Source organism: Mixophyes fleayi, chromosome 4 (genome assembly GCF_038048845.1).
Source record: "Mixophyes fleayi isolate aMixFle1 chromosome 4, aMixFle1.hap1, whole genome shotgun sequence".
Classification (NCBI taxonomy): domain Eukaryota; kingdom Metazoa; phylum Chordata; class Amphibia; order Anura; family Limnodynastidae; genus Mixophyes; species Mixophyes fleayi.
Window position 1 is genome coordinate 14,419,075 of NC_134405.1, and position 27,053 is coordinate 14,446,127.

The following is a 27,053-nucleotide window of genomic DNA, read 5'->3' on the forward strand; positions in this document are numbered from 1 at the left end:
CATCACTAACCATCAGCTATATGTGTATGTGTATATATATATATATATATGTGTGTATATATATATATATATATATATATATATATATATATATATATATAATTTATAGATATGGGAGCACTGGGGAATACATTTTAGGATATACTTATATAGAATGTAACCAATAGAAAGCCATATCTGTCATGAAAAAAACAATATAAGATTCACCTAGATACAGGAATAGACATTATTGTACATTTTACAAACATATAGAAACATGACTATAACTGGTAATGAGGGTTTAGAGAAACTCTGGCCGTAAACACTTTATATGGAATTTCTATGACACACAGCAAGGATCAGCTAATCAGCTCTATTTCTGCATTTTACTAACACATTTTACTATTTCTGGATTTTATTAGGCTGGTTATAATAAAGTTACTCACACACAAAAAAATAAACATCATTTTAAAGCATAGCAATAAAGCAATACATATTTCTTAAATAGTATCAGTGCATCTGAATTAGCCTTCATTATTTATATACAACGGCCTACATAGAGTGTTATAAATGTATAATGCTACAAATGGTGTCAGTGTGTATGACTGTGGAAGGGAATCGTGGGGGTATATTTATTTGATAGAAATTTTATTACAGACAATATCTGGTTGGCTTTGTCGTTAATAAAACTGATATTTAAAATACACGGCATAAAGTCACTTCATAAATATACCCCCTGGTCTTAGTATATTGCGGGTGAGCTGTCCCTGTATATTGAGTGTAAGAGGGAGACTGGGAATGTGGACGTAACATGGGCAGTAGACCCTATACTGTACCTACGATGGAATGGGGTCTATACTGTGACAATTACAAATGGGGGGAACAAAGTACAGTCCAACACTTTTGAGAATGACACGAGTATTGGTTTTCACAAAGTCTGCTGCCTCAGTTTTTATGATGGCAATTTACATATACTCCAGAATGTCATGAAGAGTGATCAGATTAATTGAAATTAATTTCAAAGTCCCTCTTTGCCATGACAATGAACTTTATCCCAAAAACAACATTTCCACTGCATTTCAGCCCTACCACAGAGGTGAGTGGACAAACAAAAACCCACAAATTCTGACACACTCCAAGAATTGATTAGGCAGGAATGGGCGGCCATCAGTCATGTGGCCCAGAAGCTGATTGACAGCATTACAGGGCGAATTGCAGAGGTCTTCAAAAAGAAGGGTCAACACGGCAAATATTGACTCTGTGCATAAACTTAATGTAATTGTCAATAAAAGCCTTTGACACTTATGAAATGCTTGAAATGTTACTTCAGCATACCATAGCAACATCTGACAAAAAGGTCTAAACACTGAAGCAGCAAACTTTGTGAAAACCAATACTTGCGTCATTGTCTAAACTTGTGTCCATGACTGTATAGTGGGACGGTGCGAGGGGCACTGTGGAAAAGGTGCGAGGGGCCCTGTGGGACGGTGCGAGGGGCCCTGTGGGACGGTGCGAGGAGCCCTGTGGGACGGTGCGAGGGGCCCTGTGGGACGGTGCGAGGGGCCCTGTGGGACGGTGTGAGGGGCCCTGTGGGACGGTGCGAGGGGCACTGTGGGAAGGTACGAGGGGCACTGTGGGACGGGCAGACATGGACCACTCTGTCCTTGTGTAAGAACTGTGTATGTATATGGAGGTGTTTATGGAGGTGGATCACATGATAGGTGGGGGGTGAGTGTAGTATTAGGTCTGAGGAATAACCACTGGGGGCTTTGCAGCAGGACACAGTCAGACTGTAACAATGTGATCCTGGCTGTGTCTGCGGGGACTGATGGTGATGAAATGTATGGTGGGAAGGGAGGTGCTGGTGTCTGTGGGGACATAAGATAATAGTCTATGTGATATGTATAAGGGGTGGAAGGGGGATGGATTCTGCTGGCTGCAGCACAATGAGGATTATGTAGCAGCTGATGTGACAGCTCAGCCGCATGTATGAGGTCCTGATGGCCGGGAGGCTGCACATAAACATGTGGTAACTATATGGGGGTAATTCTTTGAATATTTGAAGACTTTAACACAGTTTTGCAGTAATGATGATTTGGGGGCTCAATAACAATCTCTGCTGCTCTCCTATTAGGATAGACAGGATACAGAGTCTACCCCCTAACTTAGGTCCAATTGAGCTTGTAGACCTTATGTTAGGTAGTAATTAATAGAGGACAGTCTTCTATCTCCCAAGTAAGATGTTATATAGTAATCTCCAGTCTATCTACCTCCCCCCTCATGACACACACATACATACATACATACATACACACACACACACATACATACATACATACATACAGGAATAACACACACACATACATACAGGACACACATACATACATACATACATACATACATACATACATACAGGACACACACAGACCTTTGTACAATATCATTCTCCTACAGGTCTGATTACCTCCAGTCTCTCAGTAAGTTGCCCATAGATGGGTGTGGCAAATGCGGGGGGCGGGGCCCGCAGTACACGCTCCTCCTACTAGTGGGAGCTGCTCTGCAGCAGCAGGAACCAATCAGGGAGAGGCTCAGTGACCTCTTCAGGGAAATATAAACAATGTCTCCAACACAGAACATCCTAAATCTGATTGTAACAGTTTAATCACCATCGTAAAATAAAATGTATTACTGTCTTGTCCTCGATACCGTCGGCGGCCATTTTCCCTTAGTCTCCCAGACACACTATTGTCGCCGCTTACACTGCACAGGGGGCGTGGCCACGTACTCCTCAGACGCCATGTCTGAACCTGGAGCGCCGCCCTCAGTCGTCCATATACAACATCCGGGCCCTGTACAAGGCTGAGGTAATATCTCCTATAATAATAATATATCAGACAGCAGGAATTACCCCCATATAGTTACCCCATGTTTATGTGCAGCCTCCCGGCCATCAGGACCTCATACATGCGGCTGAGCTCTCACATCAGCTGCTACATAATCCTCATTGTGCTGCAGCCAGCAGAATCCATCCCCCTTCCACCCCTTATACATATCACATAGACTATTATCTTATGTCCCCACAGACACCAGCACCTCCCTTCCCACCATACATTTCATCACCACCAGTCCCCGCAGACACAGCCAGGATCACATTGTTACAGTCTGACTGTGTCCTGCTGCAAAGCCCCCAGTGGTTATTCCTCAGACCTAATACTACACTCACCCCCCACCTATCATGTGATCCACATCCATAAACACCTCCATATACATACACAGTTCTTACACAAGGACAGAGTGGTCCATGTCTGCCCATCCCACAGTGCCCCTCGCGCCGCCCCACGGGGCCCCTCGCGCCGTCCCACTATACAGTCATGGACACAAGTTTAGACAATGACACAAGTATTGGTTTTCACAAAGTTTGCTGCTTCAGTGTTTTTCAGGGGAGGGCTGGCAGACTTTAGCCGGGAGGCAAGCATGTAGCACTGGCCCATAAGTAGCGACTCATCCTTAAAGGGCGGTTTTCGGTACAATATATATTTATAAATATAGAAAAGAGGCTATTTTCGTGTCGCTTAACCCAGCAATATTTTATTATAAATGATAAAATTTAAATAAGGAAAATAAACAAAAAACAAACCTCACTTTATATTGCATTTTATTTTTTACGGCACCTTTTTTTTTTTATATTGCTGGCTGATTATAATGTAATATATATATATATAACTATAAAATCACAACAATAAAAGCCACAAATAGCGGATATGTCTGTCTCATCATCACACTGTTCCCTCCTTCATCACATTGTTCCTCCTAAATCACACTACTGCCCCCATCTTCACACTGTCCCCCCTCATGTGCTCCTCATTACTGTGTATCTCTCTACACTGTCCCCCTCATTGCTGTATCCCCCTCTACATTGTTCCCCTCATTGCTGTGTCCCACTCTACATTATCCCCCTCATTGCTGTGTCCCCCTCTACATTGTCCCCCTCATTGCTGTGTCCCCCTCTACATTGTCCTCCTCATTGCTGTGTGCCCCCTCTACATTGTCCCCCTCATTGCTGTATCCCCCTCTACATTGTACCCCTCATTGCTGTATCCCCCTTTACATTGTCCTCCTCAGTGCTGTGTCCTCATCTACATTGTCCCCCTCATTGCTGTGTCCCCCTCTACATTATCCCCCTCATTGCTGTGTCCCTCTCTACATTTTCCCCCTCATTGCTGTGTCCCCCTCTACATTATCCCCCTCTACATTGTTCCCCTCATTGCTGTGTCCCCCTCTACATTGTCCCCCTCATTGCTGTGTCCCCCTCTACATTGTCCCCCTCATTGCTGTGTCCCCCTCTACATTGCCCCCTCATTGCTGTATCCCCCTCTACATTATCCCCCTCAGTGCTGTTCTCATCTACATTGTCCCCCTTATTGCTGTGTCCCCCTCTACATTGACCCCCTCATTGCTGTGTCCCCCTCTACATTGTCCCACTAATTGCTGTATCCCCCTTTACATTGTTCCCTTAATTGCTGTGTCCCCCTCTACATTATCCCCCTCATTGCTGTGTCCCACTCTACATTGTCCCCCTCATTGCTGTGTTCCCCTCTACATTGTGCCCCTCATTGCTGTGTCCCCCTCTACATTGTCCCCCTCATTGCTGTATCCCCCTTTACATTGTTCCCCTCATTGCTGTGTCCCCCTCTACATTGTCCCCCTCATTGCTGTGTGCCCCTTTACATTATCCCCCTCATTGCTGTGTCCCCCTCTACATTGTCCCCCTCATTGCTGTGTCCCCCTCTACATTGTCCTCCTCATTGCTGTGTGCCCCCTCTACATTGTCCCCCTCATTGCTGTGTCCCCCTCTACATTGCCCCCTCATTGCTGTATCCCCCTCTACATTGTCCCCCTCAGTGCTGTTCTCATCTACATTGTCCCCCTCATTGCTGTGTCCCCCTCTACATTGTCCCCCTCATTGCTGTGTCCCCCTCTACATTGTCCCACTAATTGCTGTATCCCCCTTTACATTGTTCCCTTAATTGCTGTGTCCCCCTCTACATTATCCCCCTCATTGCTGTGTCCCCCTCTACATTATCCCCCTCATTGCTGTGTCCCACTCTACATTGTCCCCCTCATTGCTGTGTCCCCCTCTACATTGTGCCCCTCATTGCTGTGTCCCCCTCTACATTGTCCCCCTCATTGCTGTATCCCCCTCTACATTATCCCCCTCATTGCTGTGTCCCCCTCTACATTGTCCCCCTCATTGCTGTGTCCCCATCTACATTTTCCCCCTCATTGCTGTATCCCCCTCTACATTGTCCCCCTCATTGCTGTGTCCCCCCTCTACATTGTCCCCCTCATTGCTGTATCCCCCTCTACATTGTCCCCCTCATTGCTGTGTCCCCCTCTACATCGTCCCCCTCATTGCTGTATCCCCCTCTACATTGTCCCCCCTCATTGCTGTGTCCCCCTCTACATTGCCCCCTCATTGCTGTATCCCCCTTTACATTGTTCCCCTCATTGCTGTGTCCCCCTCTACATTATCCCCCTCATTGCTGTGTCCCCCTCTACATTATCCCCCTCATTGCTGTGTCCCCCTCTACATTATCCCCCTCATTGCTGTGTCCCCCTCTACATTATCCCCCTCATTGCTGTGTCCCCCTCTACATTGTCCCCCTCATTGCTGTGTCCCCCTCTACATTGTCCCCCTCATTGCTGTATCCCCCTTTACATTGTTCCCCTCATTGCTGTGTCCCCCTCAGTGCTGTCCTCATCTACATTGTCCCCCTCTACATTGTTCCCCTCATTGCTGTGTCCCCCTCTACATTGTCCTCCTCATTGCTGTGTCCCCCTCTACACTGTCCCCCTCATTGCTGTATCCCCCTTTACATTGTTCCCCTCATTGCTGTGTCCCCCTCTACATTATCCCCCTCATTGCTGTGTCCCCCTCTACATTATCCCCCTCATTGCTGTGTCCCCCTCTACATTATCCCCCTCATTGCTGTGTCCCCCTCTACATTGTCCCCCTCATTGCTGTGTCCCCCTCTACATTGTCCCCATCATTGCTGTATCCCCCTTTACATTGTTCCCCTCATTGCTGTGTCCCCCTCTACATTATCCCCCTCATTGCTGTGTCCCCCTTTACATTGTCCCCCCTCATTGCTGTGTCCCCCTCTACATTGTCCCCCTCATTGCTGTGTCCCCCTCTACATTGTCCCCCTCATTGCTGTGTCCCCCTCTACATTGTCCCCCTCATTGCTGTGTCCTCCTCTACATTGTCCCCCTCATTGCTGTGTCCCCCTCTACATTGTCCCCCTCATTGCTGTGTCCCCCTCTACATTGTCCCCCTCATTGCTGTATCCCCCTTTACATTGTTTCCCTCATTGCTGTGTCCCTCTCTACATTGTCCCCCTCATTGCTGTGTGCCCCTCTACATTATCCCCCCTCATTGCTGTGTCCCCATCTACATTATCCCCCTCATTGCTGTGTCCCCCTCATTGCTGTGTCTCCCTCTACATTGTCCCCCTCATTGCTGTGTCTCCCTCTACATTGTCCCGCTCATTGCTGTATCCCCCTCTACATTGTCCCCCTCATTGCTGTGTGCTCCTCTACATTATCCCCCTCATTGCTGTGTCCCCCTCTACATTGTCCCCCTCATTGCTGTGTCCCCTCTACATTATCCCCCTCATTGCTGTCTCTCACTCTACATTGTCCCCTCATTGCTGTATCCCCCTCTACATTGTCCCCCTCATTGCTGTGTGCCCCTTTCCATTTTCCCCCTCATTGCTGTGTCCCCCTCTACATTGTCCCCCTCATTGCTGTATCCCCCTCTACATTATCCCCCTCATTGCTGTATCCCCCTCTATACACAGTTCTAATTTACTTACCTTCTTATGTTCTTTTCTACTTCTGCCTTCTTCGCAGCAGTTCCTCCCAGCGCAGCTTCTCACTGACAGCGTGTCCGGATGTGATGTTGACATCACACCCGGCAGTCAGTGAGGAGGAAGGTATTTTGGTGCTACAGGGCTCCCTTAGTCTTGGGGTGGAGCCCTGTAGCACTATCATTGAAGCGATGCAGGTAGTCTATGCACAGACTGCCACATCACATACTATTCAGTGCGGCCGCATCATTCATTAATAGAATATTGTACTACAAGCTGTAGTCTGTGCATAGACGGCCTGCACCGCATTCCCACTGGATCACCAGGTGGCCCAAAATGGACTTTGGGCGTCCGGCCTGGCGGGCACATGCCCCCCGGCCCAGCTCGCCCCTGGTGTTTTTAGACCTTTTGTCAAATGTTGCTATGGTATACTGAAGTAAAATTACAAGTATTTCATAAGTGTCAAAGGCTTTTATTGACAACTACATTAAGTTTATGCAAAGAGTCAATATTTGCAGTGTTGACACTTCTTTTTGAAGACCTCAGCATTTCACCCTGGCATGCTGTCAATCAAGTTCAGGGCCACATACTGACTGTTGGCCGCCCATTCTTGCCTAATCAATACTTGGAGTTTGTTTGAATTTGTGGATATTTGTTTGTCTACCCGCCTCTTGAGGATTGACCACACATTCTCAATGGGATTAAGGTCTGAAGAGTTTCCTAGTCATGGACCAAAAATTTTGATATTTTGATCCCCGAGCCACTTATTTATCACTTTTGCCTTATGGCAAGATGCTCTATCATGCTGGATAAGGCATTATTCGTCACCAAACTGGTCTTGGATGGTTGGGAGAAGTTGCTCTTGGAGGATGTTTTGATACCATTCTTTATTCATGGCTGTGTTCTTGGGCAAAATTGTGGGTGAGCCCACTCCCTTGGCTGAGAAGCAACCTCACACATGAATGGTCTCAGGATGCTTTACTGTTGTCCTGACACAGGACTGATGGTAGCGTTCACCTTTCCTTCTCCGGACAAGCGTTTTTCCAGATGCTGCAAACAATCTGAAAGGGGATTCATCAGAGAAAATGACTTTACCCCAGTCCTCAGCAGTCCAATCTCTGTACCTTTTGCAGAATATCAGTCTATCCCTGATGTTCTTCTTGAAATTAAGTGGCTACTTTGATGGTCTTCTTGACACCAGACCATCCTCTAAACGTCTTTGCCTGCCTGCTGCCATTCCTGGGCAAGCTCTACACTGGTGGTTCTTCACAACTATTGAACCTCTCTCCTTGCAGTTCTTGATGATCAATAAATGGTTGATTTAGGTGCATGGCAAAGAGGGACTATGAAATTAATTGCAATTCATCTGATCACTCTTCATGACATTCTGGAGTATATGTAAATTGCCATCATAAAAACTGAGGCAGCAGACTGAAATATAATATTTGTGTCATTCTCAAAAGTGTTGGACTGTACTTTGTTCCACCCATTGTAATTGTCACAGTATAGACCCCATTCCATCGTAGGTACAGTATAGGGTCTACTGCCCATGTTACGTCCACATTCCCAGTCTCCCTCTTACACTCAATATACAGGGACAGCTCACCCGCAATATACTAAGACCAGGGGGTATATTTAGGAAGCGATGTTATGCCGTGTTTTTTTAAAACATCAGTTTTAATATTGACAAAGCCAACCAGATATTGTCTGTAATAATATTTATATTAAATAAATATGCCCTCAGGATTCCCTTCCACAGTCATATAAATACTGACACCATTGCCTTGCATTATACATTTATAACACTCTATGTAGGCCGTTATATATAAATAATGAAGGCAAATTGAGATGCACTGATACTAATTAAGAAACATTTATTGCTTTATTGCTATGCTTTAAAATGATTCTTTTTTTGATTTTTTTTGTGTGTGAGTAACTTTATTATAACCAGCCTAATAAAATCCAGAAATAGTAAAATGTGTTAGTAAAATACAGACATAGAAATGATTAGCTGGTCCTTGCTGTGTGTCATGTGTCAAAGACATTACCAGTTTCAGTCATGTTTCTATATACTTGTAAAACGTACAATAATGTGTATTCCTGTATCCAGATGAATCTTATACTGTTTATTTCATGACAGAAATGGCTTTCTATTGGTTACATTCTAAAATGAATATCTTATTATGTAACTGGAAATCCGTGACAAGCACCTATATAAGTGTATATAAAAAAATGTATTCCCCAGTTCTCCCATGTATATAGATGCTATATATATGAGCATGTATATATGTGTGTATGTATGGGTATATATATATATATATATATATATATATATATATATATATATATATATATATATATATTATATATATGCAACCCCAACAGGTTAGGTCGCAGCTGAAATATCAACTCTGGTGTAAATAAAAAAACTCTTTTTTTATGTCTTTCTTTTTCATGTGAGAGATAACTCAGACCTATGAGCTCTCAGTCCTGCAGGGGCATCTCAGTGACCAAGTGACCCCCGGGGTGGACCGGATGCTGGAAGTATATATATATATATATATATATATATATATATTTAATGTATATATATATGTAGATATATATCAGAAAGTGAAAAGACAACTGCGCCTGGTGTAAACCAGAAAATCACGTGAACAAACGTGGTCATATAATTATAAGACCACATACAGTAGGCTGCTTCACTTTTTATACATCATATTGCAGATGTAGACCTATACAAACAAAAAGAAAAAAGTAAGCGCCAAACATAGCCTCGTACCATAAATAGGTGATAAATTTGCTTATCTGTTTAATATTCCACTGGAGTCCATACCTCCTTTCCGTGTGAGTTGTATCTTCTACTCAGCAGATTCCACACTAGGGGCTAGATTTACTAAACTGCGGGTTTGGAAAAGTGGAGGTGTTGCCTATAGCAACCAATCAGATTCTAGCTATCATTTATTTAGTGCATTCTATAAAATGACAACTAGAATTTGATTGGTTGCTATAGGCAACATCTCCACTTTTTCAAACCCGCAGTTTAGTAAATATACCCCTAAGACTCAAATTAGAAGAGCAACAAGATAGTGTAGTGCGTTCATGACAAATGAGTATTTTTATGAAAAAACATCAAATTTAATAAAATAATGGCATGGCATATCCAACAAGACAATAAAATGCCCGTACATAGAGTAAAACATATGCAGGCTTATCTGTTAGATATAATTTCCAAGTGTCCTTAGCGAGACCTCTCTGTCCACAAGCAGGAAATATCCCCCTCTTCACCACCGACTTGAAATCACAGAAAGCGCTGCTCCCTTAACGCGTTTCGTCCACATCAGACTTTATCAAAAGGGTAAGTATCACTTAGTGCAGGGTCCTCTGTTTTATAGTTCCCGCTACCAATAATTGCATAGTTATAGAATAATCGCCGGAAATCTTGGTCTCCAAAGCGGGTTGCATCTCCATCATTCCATATCCGCCCACTACTAGCCGCATCACTTCCGCCCGTTGCGTCACGTCACTTCCGTTTTTACTCCAAGATTCCACATTCACAAGCAGTGATATACATATATTTTGCAAAGTACCTCATAAAACGTAATCGCACCACAATCTTATTATAAAGTTAAATCCTATATATATTCGGTTTATTAGTAAGCAGCAAATTATTACCATATTTCGCCCATACTACAATAATGTTCTTAAAACACATCCAAATAGTTAAAAGCTACCACGGGATAGAGAGAACAACAAATTAACATTAATGGACTGCAGAACATATATTCAATTACGCTCATATCCATTTATGTACAAAACAGTCCACTGACCATAGGTTGCTTTCTAATTCTAAAACATCTGTTTACAGACATAATATATATATATATATATATATATATATATATATATATATATATATATATATAAAGAGAGAGAGAGGTTGAAGTGTGCTCGTATATGTTGGTGTGCCATACGCCACTTTCTTTACTGTTTTGATCCTAAAAATTACTAAGTATCCTCTTTAACCACTGTGTGTGTATATATATATATATATATATATAAAAAGAGAGAGAGAGGTTGAAGTGTGCTCGTATATGTTGGTGTGCCATACGCCACTTTCTTTACTGTTTTGATCCTAAAAATTACTAAGTATCCTCTTTAACCACTGTGTGTGTATATATATATATATATATATATATATATATAAAATATATTATTTAATTATTACTTATTGTATAATGCTAATATCATTATAATAGTAATGGGACCTACAAACATTCATGTTATGCCACACAGTAGCTGTGCCCCCAGTTCATATTGTGCCTCATAGCTGTGCCTCCAGTTCCTCCTATGCATCATCGTTGTGCCCCCAGTTCCTCCTATGCATCATCGTTGTGCCCCCAATTCCTCCTATGCCAAATAGTTGTGCCTCCAGTTCCTCCAATGTCTCATAGTTGTGCCCCCAGTTATTTCTATGCCTCATACTTACCTCTGGAGTGCGCATCTTTCATCCACAGGAGCTGCCTCACTAAAGCAGCCGAAGATAACCAAACACACAGCAGCTCCATTTCAGTCATCTTCGGCTTCTTTAGTTTAACAGCTGCGGAGTGCCAGACAGAAGTGGTAGATGTAGCACGCGTGCCGCGGGTTACCTTACCCCTGGCCTAGAGTTTCATTATTAAACCCTCTATCCATAACTGCAATAGTGAAGGTTTTATACCATCAGTTCACAAATATACATAAATTATTAAAGGGGTGTCTGGACAGACCACTGGAGAGCATCTATAGAGGCCAGCAGGAGAGGAAGTGAGTCCAGTGTAAGCTAGGCTGGGGATAGGAGACATCTCCACCAAGATATATTTAAGAAGAGAAGGTCCAGGGCTCAAGAACAAATCCTGTGACTTGCGCACAGTGAGGGCCTACTGAAAAGCAAGGGTACAATGTACAGGTCTTAAATGTTGGTGTTTATAAAATGGTGTACTTGCCTAGGTGTGATCCTTTACATATAGAGAGAACACGTTGAATAAGTGCCCAGATAATGTGGAAACTTTATTGGAGGAGCCCTGGTCCTAGACTGGGGTCCTCCAGGCTCGAGCCCACAGGGTCAAAGTTTCCAAAAAGTGGCATGGGCCACTCATTGTTGTGTTGGGCTCCAGACATGCCTTGTTGGGGGTATGCCTAGAGCTCTGTTGGGGAGGTACAGTATGACATGGTTACTGCTGGACCGGGTGCTTTGTGCACCTGCTGCTGGTGTGTGCAGTATTTCCAGGGTTATTTCAGTGAAGGGATAGGCATGCCCCCATCATGGTGTGACCACAACCTGCCTCTTTGTAGCAGTGCACCACTTTGTCCCAACAGGACAAAACTAAATGTTTGGCAGTATGCTTGTGTATAGTGATCATTGTATATTGGGTGTATGATATCAATGTGACCTAGTATCGGGGCTGTCCGAGAGCAACTTTGGAGCCCAGCATGGCTGCGTTTTGGGCCACTCTCAGACTCCAGGAGCATATTTGTTTTGTTTTACGTTTTTTTTTTGTTTTTGTTTACCAATTTATTGAAAACTTCAGGCACAATCACTAAAGTGAGGTCACATCAAAGTAGAACAACAACCGTAGAGTTGACAAACACAATAAAGAGAGGAAAGCCAGTTCGATTCCATATCAACCCAAACTCAAGAGCCAGGAGAAGAATGCCACTGAATATATTGCATTAAGAGAGCCGAATAGAAGTATTTCTTAAGATTCAGGACCCCTAAACCACTGGCCAGGCCACCATGTGCAATTTTAATGATGTCAACCTAGGGGTGTGTGACCTTCTGTACCCCACCCTTTCTCAGTAGCCTTCAGGTGTGTTATACCAGTGTAACCTGTTTATAGTGATCTCTGTGAATCAGGTGTGTGATATCTGTGTAACCTGTGTGTAGTGAGCAGTCTGAACTGTCAGATGGGTTCGGTGTGTATCAGGTGTGTTATACCAGTGTAAAGTGATACCAGGTGTGTGATATATGTGTATTAGGTGTGTGACATGCAGGGCCGGTGCTAGATGTCTCAACGCCATAGGCAAAGTTTCAAACTACCGCCCCCCCCCCCCCCCCAAAACACACCAAGTACCCACTTCCCAGAACCTCACAAACTCCCAAGCTTGATTTTGTAAAAAAAAAAAAAGGATAAGCCTTGCCTCCACCAGCGGTCCAGATGCAGTGACGTTTCATGCAGAACACTGTCCAGACTCCACTGCTGCCCAGTGGCAAGCACACGATTTCTGGAGGAGTGGTATACAGGTGTTAGATTTCGTAACAAAAAACTTAACACAATAAGCCGATAACAAACAATTTTTGTGTTTAATTGAGTTCTTTTCTTTTGTTTTATGCCCTGACATGTACCTTCATCACACTGCTCCCCCTACATCATAATGTGGCCCACACAGCACCCCCCTGGTTAACAATGCCCCTCCACGTTCAGGACACCGGCCCTCCCCACTTAATGTGCCCCCCGCAGCACACAGCCCCTACCCTGTTAAGCAATGCCCCCCCACCTGCTGTACATCACCACCCCATGCTAAACAACGCTCCCCCCTGCTAAACAATGCTCGCCTCCCGCTAAACAGTGCTCTCCACCCCCTGCTAAACGATGCTCCCCCCTGCTAAATAATGCTCTCCCCCCTGCTAAACAATGCTCTCCCCCCGCTAAGCAATGCTCTCCCCCCCTGCTAAACAACGCTCCCCCCTGCTAAATAATGCTCGCCCCCCCCGCTAAACAGTGCTCTCCCCCCTCCTAAACAATGCTCTCCACCCCCTTCTAAACAATGCTCTCCCCCTGCTAAACAATGCTCTCCCCCTGCTAAGCAATGCTTCCCCCTGCTAAACAATGTCCCCCCAGCACACCACCCCCACCCTGCTAAACAATGCTCTCCCCCTGCTAAACAATGTTCTTAAACCCCTTCTAAACAATGCTCGCTCCCTTGCTAAATAATGCTCTTCCCCTGCTTAACAGTGCTCTCCCCGGCTAAACAATGCTCTCCCCTGCTAAGCAATGCTCCCCCCTGCTAAGCAATGCTCTCCCCTGCTAAGCAATGCTCGCCCCCTGCTAAACAACGCTCCCCCTTGCTAAATAATTCTCCCCCCCTCCTAAACAATGCGCCCCCCGCTAAACAATGCTCTCCACCCCTTCTAAACAATGCTCCCCCCTGCTAAACAATGCTCTCCACCCTCTTCTAAACAATGCTCTCCCCCTGCTAAACAATGCTCTCCCCCCTGCTAAATAATGCTCTCCCCCCTGCTAAACAATGCTCCCCCCTGCTAAGTAATGCTCTCCCCCGCTAAACAATGCTCCCCCCCTCCTAAACAATGCCCCCCAGCACACCACCCCCACCCTGCTAAACAATGCTCTCCCCCTGCTAAACAATGCTCCCCCTCACAGCACACCGCCCAAACCCTTCTTAAAAATGTCCTCCCCCCCCCCGCTCGCCTCACACAGCCCTGCCTTGTTACTTACCTGCTGGACCTTTCCTTCATACTGCTGCTCTTCTCTGCTGGGCTGCTCACTGACTGTCAGGACGTGAAGATGACTTCACTCCCGACAGTCAGTGAGGGGAGAGGGGCGAGAGGCTCCGTGCGTCCTACCTTTGGTGGGGGTCGGCGATCAATCACCCCACTCCCACCATGGATCTGCAGCTGTGCCGGAAGGTAAACTCAGTGGCCGCCGCACAGCATTCTACAATGTGGAATATTTCAGTGGCGTTCCCCAGAGCCCAGCGCCCTAGGCATCTGCCTAACGCTGCCTAATGGGAGCGCCGGGCCTGGTGAGATGTATATAGTGATCAGTCGGACCTGTCAAATGTGATCAGTGTGTATCAGGTGTGTGATATCTGTGTGACCAGGAAGGTATCGGATGCCAGGTTGCTATTGCCTAAAGTGTATAAAACATTGGGAATTGAGGCCGTTATGAATTAATCAGCACGGGGAATCAGAGCACCCTAATCACTTACATTTTGTATAATTGTAAGGCAAAAAAAATCTCAATTTCTGGAATTAAATTTAAACGGAGACCTTAAATTTCCAGAAGTCCCCAACTAAGAGATTTGTGACAGATCTCAATTGGAGCACAATGCATTAACTGGGTGTAGGGGACGGCCAAGACACCTGGCCACAAGAGGACCATTGGAGGACGTACGATATTGTGTGAGGTCACTTAGTAGTCTTATGAAGCTGGATCAGAGGAACTTCTGAGAAACACTGATCAGGACTCTACAGCTCATGAACAGAGGTCACACAGGGCCTCATGTAGAATTTGACGCATCTTGCCACCAAAATGCAGACGGAAAATGTGTCCCAGCGTTTTCCATAGTGTGCAAGGTATCTTAAGATCGCTGTGACTGCATACTACGTAAAAAACACAGATGCTGGAGGAAGATACACGGAAAACGCATAATTTAAGCTTATCATGCAGTAGTGAGGCGCTAGTCATCAAGTTGATGGTAATGACTAGCATTTTAATATCGTTATTTTACATTTTAAAAAAAAAAGAAGGGTGCCCCCCCCCAACTGCTACCAGCTCTAGCGCTCAGAGCCCAGGATGGCAGCGGCAATTTGGGTTGGGACGAGGCGGTATTCCACTGCAAGAACCGCTATAGGCTATAACACTATGGTATAGGCCCCCTGACATAATGTGAACATGCCATTCAGTTCATGAATTACCCAGGGGAATCGGGCCTACACAAAAATAGGAGCCCCTTTCGTTTTTTTGCAGGTGAACTACAAGTCCCAGCCAGCACTGTCATGCCTACAATGTAAAATGTTTATGCTGGTGCTTGTTGATATACAAGTGTCAGTATCCCAATGGCTGCCATAGCATGCTGTCACTTGTAGAACTACAAGCACCAGCATTCCCTGGCATGCAGTGCCCACTGGGACCTGTAGTGTACCTGGCAAAACACACTGGAAAATAGACGCTGTTAAAAATGACCTTTATTACAAATAAACCCCCCCACTTAGATCTGGGGTCCTCGTGATCCAAAGGGTTAAAATAAAATACCCACATGAACGCCAAAAGGACGGCTCCTCAGAGGAGCCGCCTCGTAAATGACCGGCTTAGAGCCAATCATTCTAACCAACCAGAGGGACTTCACTAGGATTGGTCGGCGTGGGAAGAGCCGAGCTGATTGGTTAGATGCTATGTACATCAGTCATACAGTTTATGAATGAAGTACATTGTACATATATCCCAGCACTATGTTGTTTTTCTATCACTAATATATTCATGAGACTTTGGGATCTGCAGCTTTTGTTGTATTTTTAGATGTAAGTTTTACAATTAGGGGATTGAGATCATCATGGAGGAGGGGGCTATAGGAGCAGCACTGTTAGTTCACAACGGGAAACCATTACATATGTTATAGGGGTTGCATTTGTAAAATAGAGCAATATTGTAAGCAGTAGTTTGCACTATAAACCCCTAAAAAAATTCCAAATACGTGTGGTTTCATTTACCTTTGTATTAATGTCTCTCTCAATACACAGGATTACACAGTTGTGATCAAGAGATCTGGTGAGTGTGTGACACCCAGGAGCCGCCCCTGTGTGTCAGGAGGATTGAGCAGGACCCAGATCCCCATCACGGTGCCTGAACCTCACTCACTGATACATGGGAGAAACAATGACCAGAAGATCCTGGAACTGACCAACAAGATCATTCAGCTGGTGACTGGAGAGGTGACTGCTGGGAATGGGGCATTATACAGTAACACCAGGGGATGTGTCTGGATGATGACTGTGTCATTGTGTTGTCAGATTCCTATAAGGTGTCAGGATGTCACTGTGTATTTCTCTGTGCAGGAGTGGAAGTATTCAGGAGGACACAAGGGTCTGTACGAGGACGTGAGGATGGAGAATCACCGGATCCTCACATCACTGGGTAAGAGGAGAATTTCTGTTGTTGTAGAGGAGAGAATAGTTTTGAGGGCCACATTGATACTCATCTGAGAATCACATGTATACAATGTATTTAGTCACTATCTGTTTCCTACAGATGGATCCAGTAACAGAAATACCCCAGAGAGATGTCCGTGTCCTCTTTATTCACAAAATTTTAAACAGGAAAATCACAGTATTCCGCAGGAGTATCAGGTAGACGACATTTTAGGATCTCGCCAAATACTAAAGTGAATTTTCCAATTTTTGATCTGTAAAAAAAACTGTGTTGGATCTTATACACTGATATTCTTCTGTTTCATCACAAATGATTAAATCAGATATTATTAAATATATTTGTATTGTTTTGTGGGTTATTTAGGGTGACGTCCTGACTGATATTAAACTAGAAGTTACAGAGGGAGAGGAAGAGACGTATATGAGGGGTGATCCGCAGTGTAAGGAGGAGGAAATCCCTACAGATATCAGCACAGGTGAGTAATAAACACTTATTACAGAAAAGAGTCACATATTCTGCTTATGTAAACAATGTAATCAGTCAGTGTCTGTTTCCTACAGATGGATCCAGTAACAGAAATACCCCACAGAGATATCTCCGTCCTCTTTATTCACAGGATTGTACACAGGAAAACCCCATTATCCCACAGAAGTATCAGGTATATGACATTTTAGGGTCTTGCCAAATACCTAAATGCCAAAGTGACTTTATTACATTATCTGTAAAAGAGCTGTGTGGATCTTATACACTGATATTCTTCTGTTTCATCTCAAATGATTAAATCAGATATTATTATATATAATATATTTTATTACCATAATCCTCTTAATGTAACTCTCACAAGTTTGTCTCTCTCTACCTCCTATCCTTTTGTATAGCTTCCTTTGTTCTAGTTGTCTTCTTATGTAGTTGCTTTCTCTATTGTCTCTTGCATTGATTTTTACTGATTATATTGTGTCTCTTGTCCCTTACTTATCTGTATGTTTTTGGGTTTATTTTTTGTTGATTGTGTGGTGCTGCGGATTCTGTGGCGCCATATAATACATTAAAATGATGGTGATATTGTTATTGTTTTGTTGATTATTTAGGGTGACGTCTTGACTGATATTAAAGTAGAAACGATAGAAGGAGAGGAAGAGACGTATGTGAGGGGGGATCCGCAGTGTAAGGAGGAGGAAATCCCTACAGATATCAGCACAGGTGAGTAATAAACATATATTACAGAAAATAGTCACATATTCTGCTTATTCAATCACTAAAACAATCATTTATTCTACACTCTCCTCTGTCAGTACAAACTAATGAGGAAATTGTATCTGTCCAGTAGGAGAGTCCGGAGCCATCAGCCCCTATTAGACTCCCGTTCTCCTCCTCACATCATATCATTGTGTGCTACCAGCCCAGGCATCTGACCAGTCTCCTCCTCACATCATATCACTGTGTGCTACCAGCCCAGACATCTGACCAGTCTCCTCCTCACATCATATAATTGTGTGCTACCAGCCCAGACATCTGACCAGTATCCTCCTCACATCATATCATTGTGTGCTACCAGCCCAGACATCTGACCAGTCTCCTCCTCACATCATATAATTGTGTGCTACCAGCCCAGACATCTGACCAGTATCCTCCTCACATCATATCATTGTGTGCTACCAGCCCAGACATCTGACCAGTCTCCTCCTCACATCATATAATTGTGTGCTACCAGCCCAGACATCTGACCAGTATCCTCCTCACATCATATCATTGTGTGCTACCAGCCCAGACATCTGACCAGTCTCCTCCTCACATCATATCACTGTGTGCTACCAGCCCAGACATCTGACCAGTCTCCTCCTCACATCATATAATTGTGTGCTACCAGCCCAGACATCTGACCAGTATCCTCCTCACATCATATCATTGTGTGCTACCAGCCCAGACATCTGACCAGTCTCCTCCTCACATTGTATCATTGTGTGCTACAAGCCCAGAGATCTGACCAGTCTCCTCCTCACATCATATCATTGTGTGCTACCAGCCCAGAGATCTGACCAGTCTCCTCCTCACATCATATCATTGTGTGCTACCAGCCCAGACATCTGACCAGTCTCCTCCTCACATCATATCATTGTGTGCTACCAGCCCAGAGATCTGACCAGTATCCTCCTCACATCATATCATTGTGTGCTACCAGCCCAGACATCTGACCAGTCTCCTCCTCACATTGTATCATTGTGTGCTACAAGCCCAGAGATCTGACCAGTCTCCTCCTCACATCATATCATTGTGTGCTACCAGCCCAGAGATCTGACCAGTCTCCTCCTCACATCATATCATTGTGTGCTACCAGCCCAGACATCTGACCAGTCTCCTCCTCACATTGTATCATTGTGTGCTACCAGCCCAGAGATCTGACCAGTCTCCTCCTTACATCATATCATTGTGTGCTACCAGCCCAGACATCTGACCAGTCTCCTCCTCACATCATATCATTGTGTGCTACCAGCCCAGACATCTGACCAGTCTCCTCCTCACATCATATCATTGTGTGCTACCAGCCCAGACATCTGACCAGTCTCCTCCTCACATCATATCATTGTGTGCTACCAGCCCAGAGATCTGACTAGTATCCTCCTCACATCATATCATTGTGTGCTACCAGCCCAGACATCTGACCAGTCTCCTCCTCACATCATATCATTGTGTGCTACCAGCCCAGAGATCTGACCAGTCTCCTACTCACATCATATCATTGTGTGCAACCAGCCCAGACATCTGACCAGTCTCCTCCTCACATCATATCATTGTGTGCTACCAGCCCAGACATCTGACCAGTCTCCTCCTCACATCATATCATTGTGTGCTACCAGCCCAGACATCTGACCAGTCTCCTCCTCACATCATATCATTGTGTGCTACTAGCCCAGACATCTGACCAGTTTCCTCCGCCCACTGTCTGGTGTATCTTATGGGATGTCAGTGACACCATGAAATTACCCATGAACCTCCTGTACACTACCTCCTGTGACAGTATCCATCACCATCTCTCTGTACTACCCCATGTGACATTGCCATGAATATTTGATCCTCAGCTGTATATTATCAGTGTAATAGTAATGTAGAATATAAGATTATTCTCCTCCCTCTAAGATTACATACACCCCATCACAAAGTACACTTCACACAAACTCCACCTGCCTGCACACACCTGTCATTGTACAACAGCTCCCCTCCAGTCTACATGCTTGGATGCTCTATACAATTGCTCTTTATTCTACTGATCTCACCCTGTACAGTACTTTGCCCTTATACTTTACTTTGTGCTGTTGCCCATCTGTGCCCTACTCCATTCTCCTAAACTGTCCTGATGCTCTCCTCTGCGCAAGGATGTGAGACCTAAGAGTAGCGTAAACCCATATCCCGGACTCACTGCAAATTTCACCCATGTCTACTCTACTTTTGAGGCTCCAGTGTTTGTGTGTGAGGGCAGTGTCTGGTTGGACAACGTCACTGGCTAATGAGTCTTCCTGTTCTAGGATGCTGGCTGGGCAATGTGTATGATTAGGAAATGTTACTCGCCAGTGTCCGCATTTTGGCTGGAATTTTCCAAGCTGGATGCATTTTGCGTGTCACTGTGTCTGGGCTTATGCAATGTGCTTGGTAATGCAATTGTATAATTATAATGAAGTGTTTGTAGTTTGCAAATTGAAATTAAACAGCTGAACATTTCAACTTACTCATAGTAACATACACAATATGGGCAAAAGTATTCGGACGCTTGACCATTACACCAACAGGGACTGTAATGACATTGTATTTAAATGCATATACTTTAATATGGAATTGGTCCCCCTTTTGCAGCAGTAACCGCTTCCACTATTCTTGGAAGGCTTTTCACAAGATGTTGAAGTGTTTCTGTGGGAATTTGTGCCCATTCATTCTGTAGAGCATTTATGAGGTCAGGCACTGTTGTTGGACGAGAAGGCCTGACTCGCAATCTCCGTTCCAGTTCTTTCCAAAGGTGTTCGATGGGGTTGAGGTCAGGGCTCTGTGCGGGCCAGTCAATTTCTTCCAACCCAAATTCATCAAATCATGTATTTGTAGTCCTTGCTTTGTGCACTTGGGCACAGTCATGTTGGATTAGAAAAGGGCCTTCCTCTAACTGTTGCCACAAAGTTGGAAGCATAGGGTTGTCTAAAATGACTTGTTATGCTGAAGCATTAAGATTGCCCTTCACTGGAGATAAGGGGCCTAGCCCAAACCCTGAAAAATGGCCCTATACCATTATCTCTCCTCACACTTGGCATAATGCAGTGAGGCAGGTAACGTTCTTCCGCATCCGCCAAACCCAGACTCGCCCATGTGACTGCCATACAGAGAAGCGTGATTCGTCATTCCACAGAACACGTTTCCACTGCTCTACAATCCAGTGTCAGTGTGCTTTACACCCCTCCATCCAACGCTTGGCATTGGTCTTGATGATGTGAGGCTTGCATGCAGCTGCTTGCCCATGGAAACCCATTCCATTAATCTCCCGCTGCACATTTTTTGTGCTTAAATTAATGCCAGTGGAAGTTCGGAACTCTTCAGCTATGGAATCAGCAGAGTCTGGGTGACTTTTAAGCATCATGCACCTTAGCAGTTGTTGTTCCTAAACGTTTCCATTTTCTAATAATATCACTTACAATTGACCGTGAAATATCTAGCAGGGATGAAATTTCACAAAACATCTTATTGCAAAGGTGGCATCCTATCATAGTACCATGCTCGAAGTCACTGAGCTCTTCAAAACAGACCATTTTGTATCACAAATGCTTGCAAATGGAGACTGTATGGCTAGGTGCTTGATTTTATACACCTCTGGCCACGGATCTGATTGAAACACTTCAATTCAATAATTAAAAGGTGTGGCCAAATACTTTTGTCCATATGCTGTATGTTACTATAATTTGGGATATTATAATATGTTAAACAATGTAAAATACAATGTCTATACCCATATATTTATTTTATTTTCAGCAGATGGATGCAAACACAGCAATATCTCAGATGGAAAATTAATTTTATCTACAGATTTTGAAACAGAAGATAACAACACAAAAGATTCTCCAGGAGGGAAACCCACTACCCTAAATATACATCCAATACTTCACAGAGCAGATAAATCATCTGATCGATCTAATCATGAACAATATTCTCCTGATAGTGTAGATATTGTTACACATAGTACAGGTCATGCAGATGATAAAATATTTATATGTCCTGAGGGTGGGAAATGTTTTACACAGAAATCAAATCTTGTTGAACATCACAGATCTCATATAGGTGAGACACAATTTACATGTTCTGAGTGTGGGAAATGTTTTACACGTAAATTATCTCTTGTTGCACATCAGAGAACTCATACAGGTGAGAAACCATTTACATGTTCTGAGTGCGGAAAATGTTTTACACATAAATCATCTCTTGTTAAACATCAGAGAACTCACACAGGGGAGAAACTATTTACATGTTCTGAGTGTGGGAAATGTTTTACATGTAAATTATCGCTTGATGCACATCTAAGAACTCACACAGGTGAGAAACCATTTACATGTACTGAGTGTGGGAAATGTTTTACACATAAATCATCTCTTATTGCACATCAGAGAACTCACACAGGTGAGTTTACATGTTCTGAGTGTGGGAAATGTTTTACACGTAAATCAGCTATGGTTGAACATCAGAGAACTCACACTGGTGAGAAACAGTTTGCATGTTCTGAGTGTAGTAAATGTTTTACACATAAATCATATCTTGTTAAACATAAGAGAACTCACACAGGTGAGAAATCATTTACTTGTTCTGAGTGTGGGAAATGTTTTGCACGTAAATTATCTCTTGTTGCACATCAGAGAACTCACACAGGGGAGAAACCATTTACATGTTCTGAGTGTGGGAAATGTTTTACACATAAATCAAATTTTGTTGAACATCAGACAACTCACACAGGTGAGGCACGATTTACATGCTCTCAGTGTGAGAAATGTTTTACACGTAAATTATCTCTTGTTGCACATCAGAGAATTCACACAGGTGAGAAACCATTTTCATGTTCTGAGTGTGGGAAATGTTTTACACGTAAATTGTCTCTTGTTGCACATCAGAGCAGTCACACAGGTGAGAAACAGTTTACATGTTCTGAGTGTGGGAAATATTTTACACATAAATCATCTCTTCTTGAACATCAGAGAAGTCACAGAGGTGAGTTTACATGTTCTGAGTGTGGGTTGGATTTTGCACGTAAAATAAATCTTGTTAAACATCAGAGGACTCACACAGGTGAGAAACCGTTCCCATGTTCTGAGTGTGGGAAATGTTTTACACATAAATCAAATCTTGTTGCACATCAGAGAACTCACACAGGTGAGAAACCATTTGCATGTTCTGAGTGTGGGAAATGTTTTACACATAAATCAAATGTTATTGAACATCAGAGAACTCATAGAGGTGAAAAACGGTTTATATGTTCTGAGTGTGGGAAATGTTTTACTCAGAAATTAAAATTTGTTGAACATCAAAAAATTCACACAAGTCAAAAGGTATTGGATATGAAACAAATTTGACGTGTATATAAAGTGTGTGTATATATATATATATATATATTTACTGTTTTTATTAAAAAAAATCAAATGCAGTACATGAAATACCTTATCAGAGGTATTTTTCTACATGTGTTATAAATATAACCTATCAGAATAGAAGAACTAGAATATTGTATCTTTAAGTATTACGAAGAATTACAATAGGACAATGACGTGTATTTTCAGAGTCACTGTGCACACACTATCTTCATATCCTTTTCCTAGATAGGTTTCCTACATAACGAGATGCTTTTATCTTTCATAAGCCAAACCTTCTCCAGTCTTTTACACTATATTCTGATAGGGTTCTCTATATAATATTTACAGTCACAAGGCAATATAAAACCCATAATGAAAATGGAGGTATTTGTATGAAAAAAGCATATTTACTTACAACATTGTTACAATATATACTCAATAACATAATCTTACACACATTGCATATAATATTTCAACATATATGACAATCTGTGTGTAGGTTCAATAAGCTATAGTATTTGTCAGAAATAGCCTCCTCTGGCTACTCCCAGATTTAATATCTTATCCCAGTGGTTCACAAACTTTCTCAATTTGAGGCACCCTTATGGTCACCATAATTTTTCCAAGGCACCCCTAAGCCAAAATAATTACCGGTTAGTCTCGTTTTTTAGTAGTTGGGGCAAAATGATGTAAGATGTATTTAGGCCCCTTCACCATATCACTCTGTATCCCCTTCATCAAATAACTGTCCCCCTCTTCGCCATCTCACTCTGTGTCCCCCCTTCAGCATTTCACTCTGCCCCCCCCCTTCAGCATTTCACTCTGCCCCCCCCTTCAGCATTTCACTCTGTCCCCCTCTTCAGCAGCTTACTCTGTCCCCCCTTCTGCATCTCTCTGTCCCCCCATTTCATCATCTCACTCTGTCCCCCCATTTCATCATCTCACTCTGTCCCCCCATTTCATCATCTCACTCTGTCCCCCCTCTTAAGCATCGCACTCTGTCCCCACCCCCTTCAGCATCTCACTCTGTCCCCACCCCTTCAGCATCTCATTCTGTCCCCACCCCCTTCAGCATCTCACTCTGCCCCCCATTTCAGCATCTCACTCTGTCCCCACCCCCTTCAGCATCTCACTCTGTCCCATTTCAGCATCTCACTCTGTCCCCCCCCTTCAGCATCTCACTCTGTCCCCCCATTTCAGCATCTCATTTTGTCCCCTCCTTCAGCATCTCACTCTGCCCCCCCATTTCAGAATCTCATTTTGTCATTCCCCCTTCAGCATCTCACTCTGTCCCTCCCCTTCAGCATCTCACTCTGTCCCCCCTTTTCAGCATCTCACTCTGTTCCCCATTTCAGCATCTCATTTTGCCTCCCCCCCATTCAGCATCTCACCCTGTCCCTTCCCTTCAGCATCTCACCCTGTCCCCCCTCTTCAGCGTCTCACCCTGCCCCTCCCTTCAGCATCTCACTCTGTCAAACCCCTGTAGCATTTCACTCTGTCCCTCCCCTTTAGCATCTCACCCTGTCCCCCTTCAGCGTCTCACTCTGTCAAACCCCTTCAGCATCTCACTGTCCCCCCATTTCAGCATCTCACTCTGTCCCCCCCTTAAGTATTTCACTCTGCCCCCCTTAAGCATCTCACTCTGTCCCCCACCTTCTGTATCTCACTGTCCCCCCCTTCAGCATCTCACTGTCCCTCCCCTTCAGCATTTCTCTATCCCTCCCCTTCAGCATCTCTCTATCCCCCCCTACAGCATCTCACTCAGTCCCCCCCTTCAGCATATCTCTCTGTCCCCCTCCTTAAGCATCTCACTCTGTCCCCCTCCTTCAGCATCTCACTGTGTCTCCCTCCTTCAGCATCTCACTCTGTCCCCCCTTTCAGCATGTCTCTGCCCCCCCCCCCTTCTCCTGAACATCACTTGCGTCATCCATGTTGAAATTCCTGTGACCTACAGATTACACTCAAAATCTAATCCGTTTCCGGCTGTCTGAGGTTTGGACCCAGCGTTCCAGCACCACCCCACTGCCTGCTACCTGCAGCTCTGGCCAGGGTGATAGGCCAGGGGGGATCCATCCACATTAACCCTGATCCATAGTAAGCGGTCAGGGGTACTAGCGAGGGGATACCCTAGCAATGAGTTAACAAGAAGGAACCCTGTACTGGGTGCCGGTAAGGAGTCTAGTGGTGGCAACATTTATAAGCCCCTCTTACTGCAGTTAGAGGGCGCATTTGGGATAGCGAAAGGGAACAGTGGCAAAGTAAACCTAGCCGATTCCCAGCAACAGCAGACGGTGGCTTAGGCGGCTTCCTGTCACAACACTGCTGACCACTCTTCTTATACAAACTCTACAATCTCTAGGTCTTCAAGACACTGTCTTACACTCCTGGCGCTGCAGCGCACATTAAAAACATATATAAATGTTGATAGTGATGTTCAGTTCTTCCATTTCACCCCTCTCTCTTCTAAGACCGTCTTGTTTTTAGAGCTGTGTACGTCAGATGCACCATGAATAATCAGAAGAGACCCTGACTCTTGAACGTGTGTCCTAATATGTAGATTTTAATTAAAAACAATCAGCTGAGAATGATTTATTTTCTTGCACTGTAGGGGTCCCTCAGCAAGAGAAACAGTATAAATGAAGGTGAATCCCATCACTCACAATCACCTCGGCACTCTGTGATACAAATAGTAATTTAAAAGAAGAGAATCTAGACAGGGACATATGTGAATGACTCCAGTGGGAATTGCGTCCTGGTTATCCATTTTATCAGGGGTCTATCAGTGGACACTTAAATTATTTAACTGTTAGACATACTGTCTTTGTTACCTTAATTACACAATGACATGGCTTGACTGAATTAGCTAATTGGCTGGATACACATAACAAAGTGTTACAATATTACATCAGGGAATAATATGACACTTCACCCTTGCGTGAAACATTAATACATTTGACACATTGTATCTGCAGAGTTACATGATCGAAGTCTCATACATTTTGATACAATAACATTTATTTTGATACATATTAATATATTTCCTACTGCTATATCAGCCAACAGAAACAAAAAGGGCAGGGTTGCACTACTGAGAAGTTGAATTACATATAAATCAATAAATACAAATCTCTCTGTTGAGGATCTACCAGTGAGAGAGAGAAGACACTGAAAGCTAACAATTCATGTTTATTAAATCAATCATATATCTGATATGTATATAAAACCATATGACATCTTCACAAATCACAGCCAAAACCTGAAGCTAGAAATATGCAACACATATGATATAAAAAATATAAACCATCAGTATTGGGGTAGATATACAAACAACCGCAGTTATGAAAATAAATATAAAAATGAAATAATAGAAAGAATGCTTAGATGCTCACTCGGAAAAAGGATCCAATAATAATAAATTCCAGTATATATATAATATAATGGTATACTCCTAGTATTGTGACTGAGACTAAACTTGGCAATAAATAGGATAAATTAACCAATATGTGATCCACTTATATTATTAGTCCCACAACAAACTGTTAGAAGACACCGACAGCTCAATAGTTCCAGATCCAATGCCAATCATGCACTGAAATACTCACACCGCTGGTTCTTATAGAATTTGCCCTCCGGAGGGAATCAGTAGAACACCAAGTAGACTCCGTGAGCAGCCTGAATCAGTGGCGGAT

The 27,053-nt window shown here is 43.7% G+C and overlaps 1 protein-coding gene across 1 annotated transcript; it reads left to right on the top strand.

The window, feature by feature from the left end:
- Window positions 1–256: 256 nt before the first annotated feature.
- Window positions 257–23,422, top strand: LOC142150423 (uncharacterized). Its single transcript, XM_075205615.1, has 8 exons — window positions 257–297; window positions 1,415–1,598; window positions 2,748–2,843; window positions 16,369–16,560; window positions 16,684–16,762; window positions 16,877–16,974; window positions 17,866–17,977; window positions 21,782–23,422. Exons 1-8 carry the CDS (start codon window positions 257–259, stop codon window positions 23,365–23,367), a joined length of 2,388 nt encoding a protein of 795 aa, XP_075061716.1. The 3' UTR covers window positions 23,368–23,422.
- The last annotated feature ends 3,631 nt before the right edge of the window (window positions 23,423–27,053 follow it).